The 23,728-nt window shown below is 43.8% G+C and overlaps 2 protein-coding genes across 3 annotated transcripts; both read right to left on the bottom strand.

Annotated features, from left to right (window-relative positions):
* Positions 1-1,754: 1,754 nt before the first annotated feature.
* On the bottom strand, positions 1,755-6,841 carry LOC307074996 (zinc finger protein RFP-like; the record flags this gene model as incomplete). Of its 2 annotated transcripts, none has more annotated exons than XM_079735459.1 (2): positions 1,755-3,139; positions 6,527-6,841. In XM_079735459.1, 2 exons carry the CDS (start codon positions 6,839-6,841, stop codon positions 1,829-1,831), a joined length of 1,626 nt encoding a protein of 541 aa, XP_079591585.1. In that variant the 3' UTR covers positions 1,755-1,828. The 2 variants fall into 2 exon arrangements, with proteins under 2 accessions (XP_079591585.1, XP_079591584.1); XM_079735458.1 differs by lacking the exon at positions 6,527-6,841 and adding an exon at positions 3,556-3,669 and having other exon boundaries at positions 1,755-3,447.
* Positions 6,842-12,454: 5,613 nt separating this feature from the next.
* LOC307074257 (uncharacterized protein) lies at positions 12,455-23,240 on the bottom strand. The gene is made up of 11 exons (XM_079734274.1): positions 23,149-23,240; positions 21,976-23,046; positions 21,035-21,082; positions 20,900-20,961; positions 18,988-20,089; positions 18,047-18,094; positions 17,120-17,513; positions 16,889-16,977; positions 16,563-16,847; positions 13,975-14,243; positions 12,455-13,435 (listed from the first exon to the last, which is right to left on the bottom strand). The coding sequence occupies exons 2-11, from the start codon at positions 23,042-23,044 to the stop codon at positions 12,749-12,751; spliced, it is 4,053 nt and encodes a 1,350-aa protein (XP_079590400.1). The 5' UTR covers positions 23,045-23,046; positions 23,149-23,240; the 3' UTR covers positions 12,455-12,748.
* Positions 23,241-23,728: the final 488 nt, after the last annotated feature.

Below are 23,728 nucleotides of genomic sequence, written 5' to 3' on the forward strand. Positions count from 1 at the left end.
GAAAAAGTGTAATAAAAAACATCAGTTGTCTTGCTGCTCAGGGGCTAAAGTTGAAGCAAACCACTTGGGGTGAGGGTGTGTGTGTGTGTGTGCGTGTGTGTGTGTGTGTGTGTGTGTGTGTGTGTGTGTGTGTGTGTGTGTGTGTGTGTGTGTGTGTGTTGTGGGCTATTCAGAGTACGTTGAATAATTCCAGTGTAGGCACCGCAGGTAGCTAGGTAGCCCGGACCACACTAGCTGCCACATTGAAGAACTCTAGCCTCGGTGGATCATCACTTCTATCTCTAATCAGCCATCAGAGGGTTAATCCATGCTCCTTCGATGACAGGTTAGGGTTCCACACTCACTTTCCTATCACGGTCTACAGACCCACTGAAGATACCTGGGCCCAAGGGCGTAGGAACTGGGGGGGACGGAGGGGACGTGTTCCCTCAAATATCGGAGAGAGACAGACGCATTTGTCCCACCTAAAAATTATACCGGATCTGTCAGGTTTCCGATATGTGTCCCCCCCAATGTTAAACTCATTCCTACGCCCCTGGCTGGGCCACCCCCTGACCACCCTATAAGGCTCTAGTTCCACCGCTGCAAGCCCCCCGGGTGTTACGTTGTTTTGATCGCCGTATATGTTTGAATGAAGTTGAGTTTATTGTAGTGAGAAGGACCTGGAAGAAAACAGCATTTAGTGCGATGAGTAAAGTAGTCTATAGTCGCTGTCCTTTGAGGGAACAACTGAACCATGGATCAGTGGAGCAAAATAATTGTGCGCCGTCTTAAAAAAGACTACATTAGAGATAAAGCTCTTCAAATATTTGCCCAAATAAATCATAATATTGCCTAGGTAATTTGTAAACACGTGTAATGAGTATGCAAGACGTTAATTAACACAATCATGGATGAACTAGAAAGGAGAGCAGAGAGAGGGGAGAGGAGGAAGAGAAGTGAGAGGAAGGAGAGAGGAGAAACTAAGGAGAGGATGGAGAGGAGAGGAGAGCTGACAAGACAATGTCATGGTACTCACACACATGGGGGGAATCTGTACATGTAGTCACTGTGACCTTTGTGTTAGTGTGTTACACATGTTGGGTTGGTGTAATATGGTAGACATTAAGTCATTGATTGGCTCAACAGCTACAAAAATGTGCAGTTATGAGTTTTTTATCCTTGACTCCCATCATGTGTAAAAGGTTGTTTTTTGTTTCATCCCACTGATAATGTACCTAATCTATTGAATAAACATAGTACTGAGTTTGTACCTATTCCACTGAAAATGTACCTAATCCACTTAATACATATTGTACTGAGTTTGTTCCTATTCCACTGAAAATGTACCTATTCCAGTGAATACATACTGTACTGAGAATGCACCTATTCTACAGAATACGTATTGTACTGAGAATGTACCTATTCCACAGATGTCCCCATTCTTCTTTTAGTACATTTTTATTCAAATCTCAAAAAGTTTTTAAACGTTGTTTTGTGTTGTCAAACATCAGTCAAAATAGTAAAGGAATATAAAAAAAAACATTGATAATGTTATCAAAATTACCATTTCACATTATCTACTTACTTTCTTTCTTACATTAAAAATAAAAAAAAACACATTTATATGAAAAGACATTGAAAGTTATAGTGTAGTCTTATGAGTTAAAATGGGTTACATTTTTTTATATTACACAGTGTTAGTGGCTTAATTTATTGATCTGTTAAATTAGAGTGAAAAGTATGATACAAATATAGTTCTCTCAGATCTCACATAGTAGAGATTCTAATTCAGGAAACAACATTAGTTGTTTTGGTCGTTTGATTATGTTATTATCAAACAAAGGTCCTAGTCTGTTTGATTGACAGGTGAGATGATCAGGGGGGCAGAGTTTATACCTTCAAAATTATAGAGACATGGTGAGAGGATTGGATAGAGAGGCTCACTGAAGGTGCAGCCAGTAGCAGAGTAGATATGGACCCTGGCTTCCACATCATAGAAGGAGACCACACCCTCATCATAATTAACAAACACCCCCACCTTCTGGAGCTCAGCTCTCAGAGGGAGACGGACAGCAGGGTCATCATTAAATACCAACCCATCATCGTCGTAGTAAAGAGTCCAGTAACCCGTCTCAGGGGTCTCTATGATCTCACCTTCTCTCTTGATGGACTCTCTGGCCAATCCCAAACACCAAGCAGTCTTGTCTTTAACCTGGACCTCAAAGTAAAATCTCCCTGAGGAGAAGCTCCGCCTCGTGAAAACATATAGTTGCTTCATAAATCTTTTAGGGTTGTCTAGGAGTTTCTTCTCTACACCTCCATCATGTACTTGTTTCCCATCCTCAGACAGGATGAGACAGGAATGAGCTGTATCAGGATCCAGAGTCACATCTACTTCATACTGCTGGACCCTCTTAAGTTCACCATCAGGCAGCTTCTTCATCTGCATGTTCAGTGTCTCCTCCAGCTGATCCAGGGATCTCCTCAAGATCCCTACGTATGATGGAGGACGGACCTCCACCGTCGTCCAGTCCCTGGTGGGTGGATGATCCTTCAGGGATATGAAGGTTTGGAGGAAGTGGAGGTGGTCTTTAGTGTGTGAGAGCTGCTTCAGTTCTGAGCTTCTATTGGTCAGATCTTCTATTTCCCGCTCCAGCTCTTTGATGAGGCCTTCAGCTTGTTTCTCTGTGGATTTCAGTCTCTCTTTAACCATTTGGTTGAGATCATCCTGGCACTTTTCAATGCAGCGCATCAGAGCAGTGAGGACCTGCAAACCATCAGCTATCTCTCTGTCTGCATCGGCTTTGCTGCGTTTAACTGTGTCTTTAATCTCCTGAATATTCTTTTGTCTCTCCTGGATCATCTGCTGAACATCAGCCTCTATCTTCCCCAGCTGGGCCGTCTTCACTTCATATTCCTCCTTTAGAGGTACAACAGGATGGGACTTGTGGTCTGTCTCTGTGCAGAACTGACACACACACACCTGTTCAGTCTTGCAGAAGAGTTCCAGAAGTCGGTCGTGTTTCTTACACATCCTTTCTTCCAGACGGTCCATAGGCTCGACCAGCCGATGTTTCTGCAGGCGAGCAACTCTCTGATGTGGCTCCAGGTGGGTTTGGCAGTAAGAGGTAAAACACACTAGGCAGGACTTCACAGCCTGCCCAGTACAGAAGTCGCAGGGAACTTTTCCTGGTTCAGCACAAGGCTGCTCTTTTACTATTACGGACGTTCTAAACTGAGCTGCCAACTCTGATAAGAGGGTATTGACACGTAAATCAGGTCTTGTGTTGAAAAGCTCATTGCAAACAGGACATTTGTACTGTTCTTGTTCATCCCAGAAATTAGTAATACAGGTTCTGCAGAAGTTGTGTCCACATGGTGTGGTGACTGGACTGCTGAACACATCCAGACAGATGGAACATGAAAAGTTCTCTTCAGACCAGTAAGTGTTGGCACAGGCCATACCTAGACACAGACGACATGGTTTATGTATTGAGCAATCCCATTATTTTTGTTATTCCATAATGGCGAAAGTGGTTTTACCTTATCTCAAAGTTGTGCTGCTTTACTCACCTTGTTGTTGTTTCTGTCTGTCACACTATTTAATGCGTGTTAATCAGTTATCTCCTGAAAGAGAGAACTGCTTACTCGTCGGGGTGCTTTAGGTTTCGTTTCCTCAACATGACGTCCTCTCCCCTCCTGGCTCCGCTCCCACGGTACGTGAGTGCACTACATTCATTCACCGTGCCGGCCTCTTCAAATGCGTTGATTGTGTTCTCTTCTTTCTGGAGTTAAAAGAGAGCCGGTGCAGAACGAGAGACATTGTTGTGATTTAGTGGTTATTTGAAACTGTAACTGGGATCATCGGTTTGATCTATTCGGGGTTTCGGTGCTTCCCCGAACACTTTTTATCCAACCCCGATCCGATTTTCGACAGAAACAGAGAGAGAGGAAAGAACTGTTAATTGGCTCTACGCTGCTGTAGGAACTCTCCCTGATGTGCACGCGCACAGCGCACACACGAGCAGCAGAGCTGAGAGCACTACAGCGAAACAGTCTGGTCAGTGGGGGATCTCCTTTTGCTTTTGCAAAGTTAGCCCCGTTTGAAGTACTAGTGCACCACCTGCTGGTAAAAGTAGTTCTGACACACACACACACACACACACACACACACACACACACGTTTGGTGTGTGTTGGTACGTTGGTCCACCTCGCATGGTGTGTTCAGTGTCACGCTTTGCCTGACCAAAGCGTGAAGAGCAAGGGCGTAACTTTGTTTTTGAGAAGTGTGCAGGACACAATAATCCAGGGGGTCGGGGGGTACTCCCCCTGAAAAATTGCGATTTGAATTCCATTTCCTGCATTTCTACATACATATAGGGACGTGAAGCCTCTTCATTCAGTGAGCAATTTTTCAAGTGCGCATGCGTGGTGGAACACGTCCGAGACTCAGAGTCCGCGGACGCCAAAATGTAGTACAGAACCGCGTAGGCAGGCTGTCCGTGTCCGCTACTCATCCGTGGCATTTTTTTTAATTTTTTTTATTATATATCAGGGCCTTACAATCAGCAGCTCAATTCACATTCTTAGCCAGAATCGGACGGCTTGCCATACAGTAAATAAGTGATTTTTCCGGTTAAAAAGTGGGTGAGACACAAACGGGGTTTTGAAAAGAGGAGGGGACATAATCCCCCCATCCCCAGTGGATTTTACACCCATGGGGAAGAGTACACGCTTTCTTCTAGCCTGGTCCTACCATACTCGTACTTAATTTCATTTGCACAGAGTCCGGACCTACTCGAAAAACGTGAACTCACTTGAAGGCGGGTGTCTGTTGAAGTTTAAAACTATTTGATCTGCCCAGTGCCACTCTGGATCTGGATCTGCCATAACCAATCGGTAACGTTTGGCCGGGAATCACGTTGTGCGCAGGCTGTAAACAAACCAAACATCGTGCATGAAGATGTCCGTCAAAGAGAGCTGACTTTAACGTCATTGTTCTTCTTACAAACAAACAAATTAATAAAAACAACACAGAGTGAAACAGGGTTTGGAGTTTGAATCCGTCTCTTTCTGTCCAGTTACCTCAGTGTGGGGCCCAGTCTAAAGCTAGGGCCCCACTACACGCTGTTTTCACCCTGAAGCGATCACTAAACCATTGAGCAGTGCACATTTAACCAGTGGCGTGCGCCGCTCTGCCTGTGGACTCACATGACAACCGTAGTCTAATGAGGAACACAAACCTAGAGACGGAGGACAGACGGCCGCAGTGTGCTGCTCGCCCTGCACTAGAGAGTATCCTCCCACGATGTCTCGACACCATCACAATGTTAAAGGACAGATATGGACGCCGTACAGCTCGCCACTGGGGTTATTCGTACAGAGATCTGCATGGAATGAAAGCCAGAGAGACGGAAAGAATGAATATGATGTCCACCTCCGTCTGTGAAGGCCACACACTTGACTTACTGGCATCATGCACGTTGCTGTTGTTTTGGTTTAATGCACATTGCTAATGTTTTGAAAAACAGCTCTAGTGGGACTGGTGATGTTTTCTGTGTAACTCTTCATTTCTGTCCAACAAAATATATCCTGCCTACACAGAGAGAGAGAGTGAGAGTGAGAGAGAGGGAGAGATAAAAAAATATAAGAGGGAAAGAAATTCAGAACGATGGCAGTAGACAATAAGAGAAGAGTGCTCTCACTCTTCTCTCATTCTCTAACTACATCGTGAGGAAGAGATTAACAAAGATGACGAAATAGACACAGAAAGTGATACATAGTGTGACAGTGAGAGAGCGAGTGACAGAGAGACATACAGAGGCAGAATATCTTTACAGGGGAACTATGCGACTTTGGCTACTTCTTAGCTGTTTTCTTGGTTTGCCCTCGCATTGAGCTCCCCCTATATCTCCGGAGGAGATATTTTACAACATTGTCGTAGCAGCTCGTTGACGACCCCTCCCCATCCACTTCGACACCAGCCATGTGCATTTGTTTTCAAAGAAACCGGCGAATGCGTGGAGCCATGTCCCAGGTAGATGGTAATAAAGAGTAGACGAGGTTATACATTTTGAAAGGGTGTATGTGTTACAATAAACCCATCCTTTTCTATAGTTGACGGGGAGATGCTATATCCTGGATTAGAATTGTTTTATCTTTGGTTGTTGTACAGAATGATCAGTGTAAGAGTGTTGGTCAACATAATACATAACGATAGCATGAACAATTTGCGCAGCAATCGTGCATTTATGTACCTGCTCAAGTACGTCACTCGTGTACGGAATTACAGGGAAATGGATTCAGAGATCGAGACGGTATGCTGTCGCTAGTCCCCGCAGGAGAGTTGTCATAGGCAGATGCTGCTGTGTCTGGAAGATTAGGGACACATTTACGTTTGCGTGGAAATGCCTGCAAATAAACATTGTAAATAAATATAATTGTATATGGTTTTAAAATGTTTCAATTTTTTTTAAATAACAGATTGTTGCACCACCTTTCATTAATTTGTTCAATAATACACGAGACTTCACGAGACTTCACGGCCTTCAGCTGGGTCCCAGTACAGACACAGGGAACATCTGCTGGTTCAACACAAGGCTTCTCTTTTACTCGTACGGACGTTCCAAACCGATTAACCATCTCTGATAAGAGGGTATTGACCTGTAGATCAGGTCTTGTGTCGAAAAGCTTGTTGCAAACGGGACATTTGTACTGGACTTGTTCATCCCAGAACTTTGTAATACACGTTCTGCAGAAGTTGTGTCCACATGGTGTGGAAACTGGGCTGCTGAACACATCCAGACAAATGGGACATGAAAAGTCCTCTTCAGACCATAAGGTGTTAGCAGCGGCCATTCCTAGACACAGACAACAAGGGGTATTCATTGACAATTCCATTACTTTTGTAATACCATAACGGGAGGACAGGAAATAACAAGTTGTGCTATTTTACTCACCTTTTTGTTGTTTCTGTCTCCCAGACATTTTTTTCCCAATTGCCATTCATTTTTCTCCTGACAGAGAGTACTGCTTCCACGTCGGGTGGATTTGGTTTCAATGAACCTAGAGTTTTATTTCCTGAACAAGATGTCCCCTCCTCTCCTAACACTTGGCTCCGCCCCTAACACCTGGCTCCGCCCCCACAGACAGTTCACTAACGGTTCAAGTTCCACACTGTGGCTTTGGGGGGCTTTGATTCTTGTGCTGTAATTCAAATAGATGTGTTTTCAAATATGTTTGAAGACACAATATACGACAAAACAGACCAAGAGCTGATACAAAACCATAGACATTATGGTGATTTAATGGTGATTTGCCCCTTGAACTGGGATTAACAGCTATACAAAAACAATTGACTTGACTTTTCCTGATGCTGCTATTTTTCTCCACAGTCTTTATAAATGCAACACTCTCCCTGTATGTCCAGGTTATATGTGCTAGTATGGTTTGTTATTTAATAATGACTTACACTGGTAGTTATATGAGGCTTATCTCCCAGACTTCAACCTCATAAAACAGCTGCATCATGTGACTCAGGGTAGGGCAGACGAACCAGACCAACATGTTCACTATTCAGAGACGCACACCTGGTATCTGTAATTTAGTTCTAGTTGTTATCAAGGTGTGCATTGAGCATCAGAAAATGATGTGACATTAACCCATGGAAGTCTTACATAATTTAAGTCTGACGATTTGTTTCTATTCCTTCAATACAATTTAGTGGGTGGAGCCTGTTTCCCTCCTGGCTGGGGGGCTACGGAGTTCGGGATTTGAGGAAGTACAAACTTGGGGGGCGAGGATTTCAGACTGCACCCCTACAATGCTGACACCTGATATAAATGAAGCTGTTAAGGTCCTTGTTATCTGGCTATCCGTGAAATATTTCTGCCTGATGGGAAATTGAGACCCACTCATTGGGAGACATCCGCTCTGGGGGGGAGTTAAAAACGTAATACTGAAGCACACACACACACACACACACGCACGCACGCACGCACGCACGCACGCACGCACACACACACACACACACACACACACACACACACACACACACACACACACACACACACACTCATACACACACACACACACACACACACACACACACACACAGTGTTTGAGACATTGCACAACTTGAACAAATACTCAATCTGAGCCTCCTGAAACATACATACAAAAAAAACCACTATATCTCCAGGATAAATGTATAGACAGACGGACAGAGAGACAGACAGGCAGGTAGACAGAAAGGGGGAGAGCCCGAAGCCCTCTACAGGAAAAGGAAACCCTCCGCTAAGAACCCAGATGGAAGGAACCCAGAGACAGAGCCCAGAAGAGGGATCCTCCAACACCTGAGGCTGGTATTGTTAACCACAGTCTTTATAAAAGCAACCCTCTCTCTTTGTGTCAAAGTTATAAGTGCTATTATGGTTTGTGATTTAATATTGAGTCAACACTGGTAGTCATATGAGCCTTATCTCCTTGACTTTAACCTCATACATGTATAAATATGTGTGAGTACGAGTCCGCAAACGACTCTTACCAGAACGGCTGCTCATAAGAAAGAAAGAGAACAAGATACCGATGGAGAGACCTCTCACACATGATAACTTAATGAATTATTTCAAATAACCCTGCCTCGTTAAATGTGTCCGTGCACATCTCTCAGAGTGACGTTATAGCCTAGGCCTACTAGCCACCAGACAGTGATAAAAAAAATGAAAGGAGTCGCGTTGAATACAAAAGAAACGTATTAATTACAAGTCTAAACTGTGGGAAATAGAACGATATGGGGGGGCGAGAGCGTGCACTGCGCAGCTCTTCTGAAGTCGAAAAAAATCTCCCAATTGAAATGCATTGGTTTAATATTGAATTAATTAAATATTAAAATATATATTATATAGGCCTGTATATATATTTTTTTATATAAAATGATTTAGTTATAATATTAATATAAAAAATTTATATTAAAGTAGACATGTAGGCCTTGCCTTTATTCAATTATCGTTATAACAAGATGATGCTTAGAGCGTGCAGTGTGCAGCCCGCCCCCCTTCTGAAGTCGAAAAAAATCTCAGATTGAAATGCATTGGTTTAATATTGAATTAATTTAACATTAATATACATTTATATATATATTATATATATAAATATACAATTATTTAGTTAGCCTCTAATATTTAGACCATGTAGCTTTTATTCAATTATCGCTATACCAAGATCTGCAGCCTAATTGACCGTTGAAAATCCACTTCCACCAATTAGTAAGTGTGGTTCAGGTATACCAGAAAATCTTAAACTATTCATAATATAAAAACGATGTAAAAACTAAGTTTATGGGCCGAATTTGGTTAAAATTCAGCCTCTGCTGGCCCACAACTAGATCGTCTCATTTCCTCGTTACACGCTTTAATTTAATTATATTTAAAATAATTATGACCATGGAGCCTTTATTTTCTTGCCGTTATCGTTACATTCTTTCTCGTTATATCGACATGAATTCTCAAAAGACAGAGGAAAAGAGAAGAGAGAGGGAGCCAATAGAGATGGAACACTGAATGCACTACATAGTCCTCTCCTATAAAATGAATATATATATATAATATATATGTATGTATATTTTGAGAAATGCTCCAATCCAAAATGCATGGGTTTACATTTTGTTCTGTGTAGCACGGAAAAAATCTGATAAACACTCCCATTCAGAATGCATTGGTTTACATTTCGTTCTGTGGGAGCACGGTTATTTTTATTTATTTATTTATTTTCAGTTTTTGAGGAGGTCTGCTTCAAAAATGCAAAAAAAATAATATTAACATATATATAACAAGAGTCTGCTTAAAAAAGCGCACATTCTGTGGAGCACGTTTGTTTCAGTTTTTTGAGGAGGGTCTGCTTAAAAAATCGGAAATATTGACATATATATTACTAGAGGGGTGCACTGTACTGTCTGCGCACACTCTCTGTCTCGTCTGAAAAACGCTCCCATTCAAAATGCATTGGTTTACATTTCGTTCTGTGTAGCACGAAAAAAGTCTAACAATCGTGCTCTGGGACACAATTCAATAGATTAACGTGTGTGTGTGTGTGTGTGTGTGTGTGTGTGAGTGTGTGTGTGTGTTGTTGGCGGGGGGTTGAGACATCTAGACGTGGCTTATGGTGTAATCCATTTGTATGCTGGTACGTACGACCTGCTCTAGCTAGAACGTGACGTAATTTCCTGTCTTGCAGAAATGCTGTAAGAAAGCTGGAACATTTACAATTTACGACTAGCACGTAGGCCTACCGGCGTACCATACAAATGGATTGCACCATAAGTCTAGTTACAACGAACATGTTATTCTGGTGGCAGAAAGAATACAACATCAAAACATATCAAAACTATATAAATAATATCGACTACGATTTGGAAATGGTGAGACACCAGACCCTTAACGCCATGTAAGGAGACATCTTAACGACATGTAACGACACATCTTAACGAGTGCGTTCCTGTAGTCAGTGTGTGGACTACAAAGATGGCAGAACGGCCCACCACACGCTTCCATGGACCTATTAAAGAAAGGACAGCAGATTAAAAAATGGCGCCCATTCATTCCTATGAAAACTGCTCAATGGCGCAGGGCAACATCAAGGACAGATTTGCTTCCGCATCATGGGAGCCTAGCCACGCCCTAGTGCATGACGTTCCGGATGTAGAACTATTCTAGTTCTCTAGCATTGTACCATCATAAGCAAGAGGTCTGTCTACACATCCCTCGGTGAACTTAAGTGATAAAAAGTCAACACAGTGCCTAAAAACCATCAACGTCATTCATGTTAAGTAAAAGGAAAAACCTCGGACGCGAGAAGTTAACGGAGGGCACTAGGCCCTCTCGGATGCCGGGCCGAAACAACATTTGTTTCACTACGACTCCTTTCAGCTGCCCACCCCTCCTTCTCCTGCAAAAAAATAATAAATAAAACGGCTAATAAAACGCTTGAGGTTGCGTTTTGAGAGAGAAAACTTTTATTAGGACATGGTATAAAGATAATTATGAGCTTTTGATTGGTATCCAGAATTTTTTTCCGGAGACACATTCCTGCTCCCCACTTGTATCGGAGTGAACGGAGATATCTACTTCTGGGCCCCATGAATCAAGGGACCTGTCCACAGCCCGCTTAAACAGCTGCAATACCAGGCTTGGCCACTGAATACTGGTGGATTTCAGAATAATGCACTGCTCCTGGGGCCCTGCACGCCACTCCATCCGCTCATGAACAACCCCCGATTCCACACTGTCCGAACCGAAACTCTCGCGATAAAACCAACGACGTGAGAGAGACGTTACGGGAGGAGGGCAAAAGATGATGTCAAAGCGCAGACAGACGTGATGCGGAAAGGAATGAAGAGCCGCAATAGTCAGTTAAAGCGCTGGAAGAGTTTATTTGCGTCAATAAAGATACTGCAATGAAAAATTTTTGTTCACATCGGGGGTCTCGTCGGGAATCTTGTGCTTAAATGAAAATACTTAAATTAACGTTGTGTTTGCTAAGAGTTACAATAGCAGCGCTGCTGATGTTCTTTCCACTGTTTGCCACTGGCCATGGCCTTGCAGTAATACTAGTGTATACAGGGTTCTTTAAATGGCCGGTTTAACCTGTGCCCTCTGATTACTCAATGTGCAACAGGTGTGCAGCAACACCCAGCCCCAGAGTCCAATCAGACTCGGTCAGGTGAGGCTGCCTCAACCAGCCATCCTCCACAGACACGCCCACACTGACATGTGCTTAACAATATTTGACTAAACAAATCTAAAAATCCATTACATTGAAGTTTGTAGAAACAACATTGTTAAGCGTAACAGTGATAAACACAATCCTAGATGAGACAGAAAGGTGAGGAGAGATAGGAGAGAGGAGTAAGAGAAGAGAGAGGAAGGAGAGAGGAGAAACTAAGGGGAGGATGGAGAGGAGAGGAGAGATGACAAGACAAAGTCACGGTACTCACACACGAGGAGAATCTTTACATGTAGTCACTGTGACCTTTGTGTTAGTGTGTTACACATGTTGGGTGGTTGTAAGGTGGACATTAAAAATCATTGACTGGCTCATCAGCTACAAACGTGTGCAATTGATCAGTGATTTTAATCCTTCCATGAATCCCATAATGTGAAAAATAGGGTTTTTAGGCAACAAATGTTATTTGTTTTATCTCCTGAGAATTGACCTGATCTACTGAATACATATTAAGTACCCATTCCACTGAAAGCGTACCTATCATTGCACTAAGATATTAAAGATTCCACTGAAAATTTACTAAAACCACATATTATACTGAAAATGTATCAATTCAACTAAACACATATTGTACTGTGAAGAATACACCAATTCTACTGAATAATTATTGCACTGAGAATGATCCAGTCAATTTATTATTGATGTCAGAAAAGTTACAAACATTTAGTATTTTCATTCATGATTCAGAAGTATTACTAAATAATAATAATTAACTACTTTTTCTAAGCATCTAATTAACTATCATATTCTACATAACTGCAACGGTTTACAATTGTACAGCGTTAAGCTTTTTCAAAAAAAAAATATAAACACTTTGCACATTGAATTAACATTGAACAAAATAGTACAATAATGTACAATGGGTTATATTAACACTCAGGGTTATTTTTCTTAATGATTCATTCCAGTTAAATGACAGCGGTACTACATTAATATAGATCTCTCAAATATCAAATGGTAGAGATTCTAATTCATGAAACAACATCAGGTGTCATGGTTGTTTGACAATTTTATTATCAAACAAAGGTCGTAGTCTGTTTGATGGACAGGTGAGATGATCAGGAGGCCAGAGTTTATACCTCCATCCTTGTAGAGACCTGGGCTGAGGATTGGATAGAGAGGCTCACTGAAGGTGCAGCCAGAAGCAGAGTAGATATGAACCCTGGCTTCCACATCATAGAAGGAGACCAGACCCTCATCATAATCAACAAACACCCCCACCTTCTGGAGCTCAGCTCTCAGAGGAAGACGGACATCAGGGTTATCACTAAATAACAACCCATCATCATCGCAGTAAAGAGTCCAGTAACCCGTCTCAGGGGTCACTATAATGAAACTGTTTCTGTTGATGGACTCTCTAACCACAAGCTCTGCCTTGTGAGAACATATATAGTTTGCAAATCTCTTAGGGTTGTCTGGGAGTTTCTTCACTACACCTCCATCATGTACTTGTTTCCCATCCTCAGACAGGAGGATCCTGGGATGACCTGTATCAGGATCCAGAGTCACATCTACTTCATACTGCTGGACCCTCTTCAGTTCAGCATCACGCAGCTTCTTCATCTCCATGTTCAGTGTCTCCTCCAGCTGATCCAGGGATCTCCTCAAGTCGACGGAGGACGGACTTCCACCGTTGTCCAGTCCCTGGTGGATGGAGGATTCTTCCACCCACTAGGGTGGAAGAAGAGGAGGAGGAGAAGGAGGGGGTGGAGGAGGGGGAGGAGGAGGAGGAGAAAGGAGGGGGGAGGAAGAGGAGGAGGTGGTAGAGGAGAAGGACGAGGAGGGGAGGAAGAGGAGGAGGAGAAAGAAGGGGGGGGGGAAGAGGAGGAGGAGGTAGAGGAGGAGGACGAGGAGGAAGTGGAGGAGAGAGGAGAGGGGGAGGAGGAGGTAGAGGAGGTGAAAAGAGGGGGGGAGGAGGGGAGGAGGTATGAAGGGGAGGAGGAGGAGGAAGATGAGAGGAGGAAGAGGATGAAGGGTGTGAGTGGAGGTGTCGAGGGACGGGAGTGGTAGGATGAGGAAGGGGAGGAGAAAGGGTGGAGTTGGAGGAGGAAGGAGGGTTCAAGAAAAAAGAGGATGAGGGAGGAGGTAGTGAGGGAGGGAGGAGGAGGAGGAAGGAGGAGATAAGAGAGGAAGAAATGATACCTAAACCCTAGAACAACGACATCTATCCAAAGATACTAATGAATACGTAATCACATGTCAGTGTGAACCTTATGTTTTTCGTTTTTAACTGAATCAACAAAGTTATTTTTTTCGATCAAAGCGTCGGCTAAATGACTCAACAGCAGGTCTCCATGGTGACGGATGATGGAAGCATTGGCACCTTTGGGTGCTGGGCCTCCGGTGCTTCCCTGCTCCGCTTGGCCGGTGGTCGACCGCGGCAAGCTCGATAAGCGCAGAGAAGACAAAGGATGGCATGGCATGACCTGCCTGACTGTTGTCACGGTGATCACCGTGGGGACGGCCAAACAATCAAACAAACAAACAAATGATTAAAAGAAACACAGAATGAAACAGGGTTTAGAGTTTGAATCTGTCTCTTTCTGTCCAGTTACCTCACAGTGGTTACCGCCGATGTACTACTCATAGACTACTGTTAAGATTTAAACAGCAAAGACAGAGACATGTTAGAAGTCAACAACATAATTTATTGCAGCAATTTAAAATTCCAAAAACACATGCGCAGCCGAAAAATACAGATCAAACGCCACGTCACAAGGCATATAGGCTAATAAAATTAAATGATTCTATTGCTCTTGTGTGGGAGGTCGCTTTCAAGCTTCACTTGCTGTCTTCCTCTGATTTTAATTCAACCATCGTGGTTAAAATGTCCTCTTATTGATCAATGACAGAAAACATACTGTAGGCCTACAAGAATCATGCTGAGACCAGCGGGTGTCTGAGAACTTTTTTGTTGCGATTGTTTGCATTAAGCACTTTAGGCACTTCGGTGAGGCTGTGATGAAGTTCACTATTTATTGGACCCTGTCTAGACAGTAACGAACATCCCTGACCATAGTTAATCGCATTTGTAGTCTACACTCAGACGTGAACTCATTATTGCATGCGGGTGTCTTCATTCAAAAAAAATTAAAACATCCGAGAGTATGCAAATTATTCTAAAGAGGTCTAGACTCCGTGCGCAGCCCCGCCTTCTCCAGTCAACCAAGAAAGCCCGCACCCGCGCCCCCTCGGTTTTACACAGGAAACTTAAGATAAGACGGTGAAATCGCCGGGCGTGCCAAGCTGCGACTGATCCGGCTTGGCAGTGTAAAAAGGCCAATACATCATCCTGCCCAACAAAATGGCCAGGATCTAGACCAAGCTCTCCTTATCGGGTCAGCAATAGCCGTGTGTCAATGCCTAGCCTCTGCGTTTGAATCATGATGAATGAATGGAACGTTGCATTTTTAATGTCTACAAATATTCTAGACTAGAGAGTGCGCGCCAATCAATGAAACCTTATGCGGAATCAGATAAAGTCTGCTCTCTTTGCTGCTCAAAGCATGTTTCAGAAATCAGCACATTAAGAGAAATGTAGTTGTCACACAAGCTATTTTTGACTTTTGTAATATGGAATTATTTCATGGGGGAAAATGCCGTAAAAAAAATATACACACAGTGCGTTCAGGATTAGGACTGATAAAGCATATGTCGGCCTAGGCCTAATCAATTATGTTTTAATATTTGTAGCGTTCATATTATTGCAGTCTATTCATTTCGTAGACTACTCTGCTGTTGGCTTTGATTTCCTGCAACATTCCTGCACCTCCCACTTATACAGACCCCATTTCAGCACTGTGTCAGTGGACAGTTACAATCCTACGAACGTTGTTAGTGCATTGCAGGCGCGTTCATGTTAAAAGGAGTTTCGGGAAACACTCCAAAGAAATTTACGAAGGTTCGCAAGATCCTTCGTACGAGAAACGGGGCCCAGACCCTCATCATAATCAACAAACACCCCCACCTTCTGGAGCTCAGCTCTCAGAGGGAGAAGGACAGCAGGTTTATCACTAAATAACAACCCATGCTTGTAAGAGAGAAGAGTCCAGTTACCCGTCTCAGATAAGCCCGATAAGAGAGGAAGAAATGATACCTAAACCCTCAAACAACGACATCTATCCAAAGATACTAATGAATACGTAATCACATGTCAGTGTGAACCTTATTTTTTTCGTTTTTAACTGAATCAACAAAGTTATTTTTTTCGATCAAAGCGTCGGCTAAATGACTCAACAGCAGGTCTCCATGGTGACGGATGATGGAAGCATTGGCACCTTTGGGCGCTGGGCCTCCGGTGCTTCCCTGCTCCGCTTGGCCGGTGGTCGACCGCGGCAAGCTCGATGAGCGCCGAGAATGGCATGCCGGCATGGCATGACCTGCCTGACTGTTGTCACGGTGATCACCGTGGGGACGGCCAAACAATCAAACAAACAAACAAATGATTAAAAGCAACACAGAATGAAACAGGGTTTAGAGTTTGAATCTGTCTCTTTCTGTCCAGTTACCTCACAGTGGTTACCGCTGATGTACTACTCATAGACTACTGTTAGATTTAAACAGCAAAGAGACATGTTAGAAGTCAACAACATAAATTATTGCAGCAATTTAAAATTCCAAAAACACATGCGCAGCCGAAAAATACAGATCAAACGCCACATCACAAGGCATATAGGCTAATAAAATTAAATGATTCTATTGCTCTTGTGTGGGATTTCGCTTTCGAGCTTCACTTGCTGTCTTCCTCTGATTTTAATTCAACCATCGTGGTTAAAATGTCCTCTTATTGATCAACGACAGAAAACATACTGTAGGCCTACAAGAATCATGCTGAGACCAGCGGGTGTCGGAGAGAGAAGAGTCCAGTTACCCGTCTCAGGGGTCACTATGATCTTGCCTTTTCTGTCAATGGACTCTCTGGCCACTCCTAAACACCATGTTGTCTTGTCTTTAACCTGGACCTCAAAGTAAAATCTCCCTGAGGAGAAGCTCTGCCTCGTGAGAACATGTATATACTGTGTAAATTGCTTAGGGTTGTCTGGGAGTTTCTTCACTACAGTTACATTGTTACGGCCACATTGGCCTTTCAGTTGTCATTGTGTGTGTGCTACTTGTTTTGTCTGCCTGTGCTCTCATAGGCCTGGTCCCGCGTGTTCCAGGATGGGGGTGTGCCCGCGTACAGGGCGTGTCCCCCAAACCGGATAAAAGTGGGCCTGCTCTCCGAGAGACGGCGGCGGGAGATTTGATTTGTGTTTTGATCTATGATTGTCAAGACCCGTTTTGATTCATGCTTTCACGCAATTCAAACAAGAAACGTGGATTGTTTCGCGGCCTCCTGCCCCGTTTCTTTGTTACGTCTGAGCTGCGTAACCTTCATCATGTACTTGTTTCCCATCCTCAGACAGGATGAGATGGGGTTGAGCTGTATCAGGATCCAGAGCCACATCTATTTCATACTGCTGGACCCTCTTCAGTTCAGCATCACGCAGCTTCTTCATCTCCATGTTCAGTGTCTCCTCCAGCTGATCCAGGGATCTCCTCAAGGTGACGGAGGACGGACCTCCACCGTCGTCCATTCCCTGGTGGTTTGGAGGATTCTTCAGGGGTCTGAAGGTCTGGAGGAAGTGGAGGTGGTCTTCAGTGTGTGAGAGCTGCTTCAAATATGAGCTTATATTTATCAGATCTTCTATTTCCTGCTCCAGCTCTTTGATGAGGCCTTCAGCTTGTTTCTCTGTGGATTTCAGTCTCTCTTAAACCATTTGGTTGAGATCACCCCGGAACTTCTCAATACAGCGCATCAGAGCAGTGAGGGCCTGCACACCATCGGCTATCTCTCTGTCTGCGTCTGCTTTGCTAATTTCTACGTTGTCTTTGATCTCCTTAATCTTTATTTGTCTCTCCTGGATCATCTGCTGAACTTCAGATACAATCTTCCCCACCTTGGCGGTCTTCACTTCATATTCCTCCTTTAGAGGTAAAACTGGGTGGAACTTGTGGACTCTCTCTGTGCAGAACTGACACACAAACACCTGTTCAATAATGCAAAAGAGCTCTGTGTGTACCTGTGTGTACCGGTTAAATGTGCAAATATGGTTTATGGTTTAATATTGAGTTAACGCTGGTAATTAAATAAGTCTAATCTCTAACCTCATAAAACATTTGCCTCATGTGACCCAGGGTAGGGCAGACGAACCACACCATCAAGTTCACTATTCAGAGACAACACAAAACAAACCTCAAATCTGCCGTGGCAGTTAACAATGTCACATTATCACTGCTTACCTTGGCTGAAGCTATAGGGCCTACGATGATCAGGGGGCCTATCATGAGCTGCAGTAAAAAAAATAAAAAATAAAAATAAACATATATATATATGCTTTTTTTTTCTTTTTACTGTCCCATGATAGGCCCCCCAATCGGCGTAGGCCCAAGACAATGGGATTTTTTGTTTGGGGCTTACAAAGATCAGAGGCCTATCATGAGCCAAGAAAAAGAGGGCCACTAGTGGTAGCTCGGCCCAGTGGCCACTTGACACCACAGCCGTCTCCCCCCCGCCCGTCAGGATTCCCCCCCCCCCGTCGACAACGGCAAAATGTCGGGAAATAATTTACACATCTTCATTGTAGGATCCCCTCTCAGGGGGCCTACAAAACCTCTCCGTAGTTCATCAAATTAATTAATTAATAATTTAAATATCATGGAAGTGAAGTATGTTACAGTGGCCAAGACACGGCGAATGAACTGCATATGCGAAACTTGAAAATTTCAAAAAACACAAGCGCAATATTGGTAAATCCACAACGAAATTGAAACCTCCACAACTCAATCGTAAAAGCAACACACACACAGATGCCACAACACAAATGCAAAAGCTATAACACAAGTTAGTAATAATTCTTAATAGTCTGAACATGCAGCACAATCTTAACACTGCAAGTTCAGCTCAGATGAAGAGGCATATTATGTGCACCAATTTAAGTGTGTAAGCATTTTATTTCTGTGCATTACAGCATACAGTACAGAGAATGGATTATTCTTTGCTAAATAAAGAAATGAAAGAAGTTGAAATTGAAATTCGTTCTGGGGTCAATTTTTTCGGAACGATATCAATAATGCACATAAAATAATGCACAAATATCAGAATATACTATTTTATGAACTATTTGGGAATTTCAATCAGTAGGATTTGAATGAACAGACGTCCCCTAGTCCCCTAAACTTACCCTTCAACAGAGGTGATTTCAGGTCAGGCACCTTCTTCATCTCCATGTTCAGTGTCTCCTCCAGCTGATCCAGGGATCTCCTCAAGATCCCTACGTATGACAGAGGACGGACCTCCACCGTCGTCCAGTCCCTGGTGGGTGGAGTATCCTTCAGGGATCTGAAGGTCTGGAGGAAGTGGAGGTGGTCTTTAGTGTGTAAGAGCTGCTTCACCTCTGAGCTTCTATTGGTCAGATCTTCTATTTCCTGCTCCAGCTCTTTGATGAGGCCTTCAGCTTGTTTCTCTGTGGATTTCAGTCTCTCTTTAACCATTTGGTTGAGATCATCCTGGCACTTTTCAATGCAGCGCATCAGAGCAGTGAAGACCTGCACACCATCAGCTATCTCTCTGTCTGCGTCTGCTTTGCTTCGTTTAACTGTGTCTTTAATCTCCTGGATATTTGTTTGTCTCTCCTGGATCATCTGCTGAACTTCAGCCTTCATCTTCCCCAGCTGGGCCGTCTTCACTTCATATTCCTCCTTCAGAGGTACAACAGGATGGGACTTGTGGTCTGTCTCTGTGCAGAACTGACACACACATACCTGTTCAGTCTGGCAGAAGAGTTCCAGAAGTCGTTCGTGTTTCTTACACATCCTGTCTTCCAGACGGTCCATAGGTTCGACCAGCCGATGCCTCTTCAGGCGAGCGACTCTCTGATGTGGCTCCAGGTGGGTTTGGCAGTAAGAGATAAGACACACTAGGCAGGACTTCACGGCCTTCAGCTGGGTCCCAGTACAGAAGTCACAGGGAACTTCTCCTGGTTCAACACAAGGCTGCTCTTTCACTCGTACGGACGTTCCAAACCGATCAACCATCTCTGAAAAGAGGGTATTGACCTGTAGATCAGGTCTTGTTTGGAAAAGCTTGTTGCAAACAGGACATTTGTATTTGACTTGTTCATCCCAGAACTTTGTAATACAGGTTCTGCAGAAGTTGTGTCCACACGGCGTGGAAACTGGACTGCTGAACACATCCAGACAGATAGAACATGAAACGTTCTCCTCGGACCAGGCAGCGTTGGCACAGGCCATTCCTAGACGACAAAGTTTATGTATTGAGCAATCCTATTATTTTTGTTATTCCATAACAGCAAAAGTGGTTTTAACTTATCTCGAAGTTGTGCTGCTTAACTCACCTTGTTGTTGTTTCTGTCTGTCAGACTATTTAATGCGTGTTATTTATCTCCTGAAATAGAACTGCTTACTCATCGGGGTGCTTTAGGTTTCGTTTCCTCAACATGACGTCCTCTCCCCTCCTCCCCTAGCACCTGGCTCCGCCCCCACGGTACGTGAGTGCACTACATTTATTCACCGTGCCGGCCTCTTCAAATGCGTTGATATGTGTTCTCTTCTTTCTGGAGTTAATCGAGAGCCGGTGCAGAACGAGAGACATTGTGGTGATTTAATGGTTGTTTGCAACTGTAACAGGGATCATCGGTGTAGATATATTCGGGTTTCCGGGGCTTCCCCCAATACTTTTCATCCAACCCCGATCCGATTTTCGATGCAAACAGACAAAGAACTGTTTATTGGCTCTACGCTGCTGTAGGATCTCTCCCCGACGTGCACGCGCACAGTGCACACACGAGCAGTAGAGCTGAGAGCACTAGACAGCGATACAGTCTGGTCAGTGGGGATCTCCTTTTGCGTTTGGAAAGTTTGCCCCGTTTGAAGTACTAGTGCATCCCCTGCTGGTTAAAGTATTTCTTACACGCACACAGGCGCGCACGCACGCACGCACACACACAAACACGCACGCACGCATGCACACACACACACACACACATATTTAATGTGTGTGTGTGATATATTGAGCGTTAACTCAATATTTAATATTGAGTTAACGCTGGTAATTAAATAAGTCTAATCTCTAACCTCATAAAACATTTGCCTCATGTGACCCAGGGTAGGGCAGACGAACCACACCATCAAGTTCACTATTCAGAGACAACACAAAACAAACCTCAAATCTGCCGTGGCAGTTAACAATGTCACATTATCACTGCTTACCTTGGCTGAAGCTATAGGGCCTACGATGATCAGGGGGCCTATCATGAGCTGCAGTAAAAAAAATAAAAAATAAAAATAAACATATATATATATGCTTTTTTTTTCTTTTTACTGTCCCATGATAGGCCCCCCAATCGGCGTAGGCCCAAGACAATGGGATTTTTTGTTTGGGGCTTACAAAGATCAGAGGCCTATCATGAGCCAAGAAAAAGAGGGCCACTAGTGGTAGCTCGGCCCAGTGGCCACTTGACACCACAGCCGTCTCCCCCCCGCCCGTCAGGATTCCCCCCCCCCCGTCGACAACGGCAAAATGTCGGGAAATAATTTACACATCTTCATTGTAGGATCCCCTCTCAGGGGGCCTACAAAACCTCTCCGTAGTTCATCAAATTAATTAATTAATAATTTAAATATCATGGAAGTGAAGTATGTTACAGTGGCCAAGACACGGCGAATGAACTGCATATGCGAAACTTGAAAATTTCAAAAAACACAAGCGCAATATTGGTAAATCCACAACGAAATTGAAACCTCCACAACTCAATCGTAAAAGCAACACACACACAGATGCCACAACACAAATGCAAAAGCTATAACACAAGTTAGTAATAATTCTTAATAGTCTGAACATGCAGCACAATCTTAACACTGCAAGTTCAGCTCAGATGAAGAGGCATATTATGTGCACCAATTTAAGTGTGTAAGCATTTTATTTCTGTGCATTACAGCATACAGTACAGAGAATGGATTATTCTTTGCTAAATAAAGAAATGAAAGAAGTTGAAATTGAAATTCGTTCTGGGGTCAATTTTTTCGGAACGATATCAATAATGCACATAAAATAATGCACAAATATCAGAATATACTATTTTATGAACTATTTGGGAATTTCAATCAGTAGGATTTGAATGAACAGACGTCCCCTAGTCCCCTAAACTTACCCTTCAACAGAGGTGATTTCAGGTCAGGCACCTTCTTCATCTCCATGTTCAGTGTCTCCTCCAGCTGATCCAGGGATCTCCTCAAGATCCCTACGTATGACAGAGGACGGACCTCCACCGTCGTCCAGTCCCTGGTGGGTGGAGTATCCTTCAGGGATCTGAAGGTCTGGAGGAAGTGGAGGTGGTCTTTAGTGTGTAAGAGCTGCTTCACCTCTGAGCTTCTATTGGTCAGATCTTCTATTTCCTGCTCCAGCTCTTTGATGAGGCCTTCAGCTTGTTTCTCTGTGGATTTCAGTCTCTCTTTAACCATTTGGTTGAGATCATCCTGGCACTTTTCAATGCAGCGCATCAGAGCAGTGAAGACCTGCACACCATCAGCTATCTCTCTGTCTGCGTCTGCTTTGCTTCGTTTAACTGTGTCTTTAATCTCCTGGATATTTGTTTGTCTCTCCTGGATCATCTGCTGAACTTCAGCCTTCATCTTCCCCAGCTGGGCCGTCTTCACTTCATATTCCTCCTTCAGAGGTACAACAGGATGGGACTTGTGGTCTGTCTCTGTGCAGAACTGACACACACATACCTGTTCAGTCTGGCAGAAGAGTTCCAGAAGTCGTTCGTGTTTCTTACACATCCTGTCTTCCAGACGGTCCATAGGTTCGACCAGCCGATGCCTCTTCAGGCGAGCGACTCTCTGATGTGGCTCCAGGTGGGTTTGGCAGTAAGAGATAAGACACACTAGGCAGGACTTCACGGCCTTCAGCTGGGTCCCAGTACAGAAGTCACAGGGAACTTCTCCTGGTTCAACACAAGGCTGCTCTTTCACTCGTACGGACGTTCCAAACCGATCAACCATCTCTGAAAAGAGGGTATTGACCTGTAGATCAGGTCTTGTTTGGAAAAGCTTGTTGCAAACAGGACATTTGTATTTGACTTGTTCATCCCAGAACTTTGTAATACAGGTTCTGCAGAAGTTGTGTCCACACGGCGTGGAAACTGGACTGCTGAACACATCCAGACAGATAGAACATGAAACGTTCTCCTCGGACCAGGCAGCGTTGGCACAGGCCATTCCTAGACGACAAAGTTTATGTATTGAGCAATCCTATTATTTTTGTTATTCCATAACAGCAAAAGTGGTTTTAACTTATCTCGAAGTTGTGCTGCTTAACTCACCTTGTTGTTGTTTCTGTCTGTCAGACTATTTAATGCGTGTTATTTATCTCCTGAAATAGAACTGCTTACTCATCGGGGTGCTTTAGGTTTCGTTTCCTCAACATGACGTCCTCTCCCCTCCTCCCCTAGCACCTGGCTCCGCCCCCACGGTACGTGAGTGCACTACATTTATTCACCGTGCCGGCCTCTTCAAATGCGTTGATATGTGTTCTCTTCTTTCTGGAGTTAATCGAGAGCCGGTGCAGAACGAGAGACATTGTGGTGATTTAATGGTTGTTTGCAACTGTAACAGGGATCATCGGTGTAGATATATTCGGGTTTCCGGGGCTTCCCCCAATACTTTTCATCCAACCCCGATCCGATTTTCGATGCAAACAGACAAAGAACTGTTTATTGGCTCTACGCTGCTGTAGGATCTCTCCCCGACGTGCACGCGCACAGTGCACACACGAGCAGTAGAGCTGAGAGCACTAGACAGCGATACAGTCTGGTCAGTGGGGATCTCCTTTTGCGTTTGGAAAGTTTGCCCCGTTTGAAGTACTAGTGCATCCCCTGCTGGTTAAAGTATTTCTTACACGCA

Source organism: Pollachius pollachius (assembly GCF_949987615.1).
Source record: "Pollachius pollachius genome assembly, chromosome: 4".
Lineage (NCBI taxonomy): Eukaryota > Metazoa > Chordata > Actinopteri > Gadiformes > Gadidae > Pollachius > Pollachius pollachius.

What these genes read in the sequence shown, in the direction of transcription:
- LOC307074257 (XM_079734274.1), bottom strand. Translation starts at nt 23,044, where the DNA reads ATGGCCTGTGCCAACGCTGCCTGGTCCGAGGAGAACGTTTCATGTTCT. An exon ending in GAAGGTTACGCAGCTCAGAC is followed by an intron (nt 16,978 to 17,119) that starts GTAACAAAGAAA and finishes CTCGGAGAGCAG; the next exon opens with GCCCACTTTTATCCGGTTTG. An exon ending in CCAGGCCTATGAGAGCACAG is followed by an intron (nt 16,848 to 16,888) that starts GCAGACAAAACA and finishes GACAACTGAAAG; the next exon opens with GCCAATGTGGCCGTAACAAT.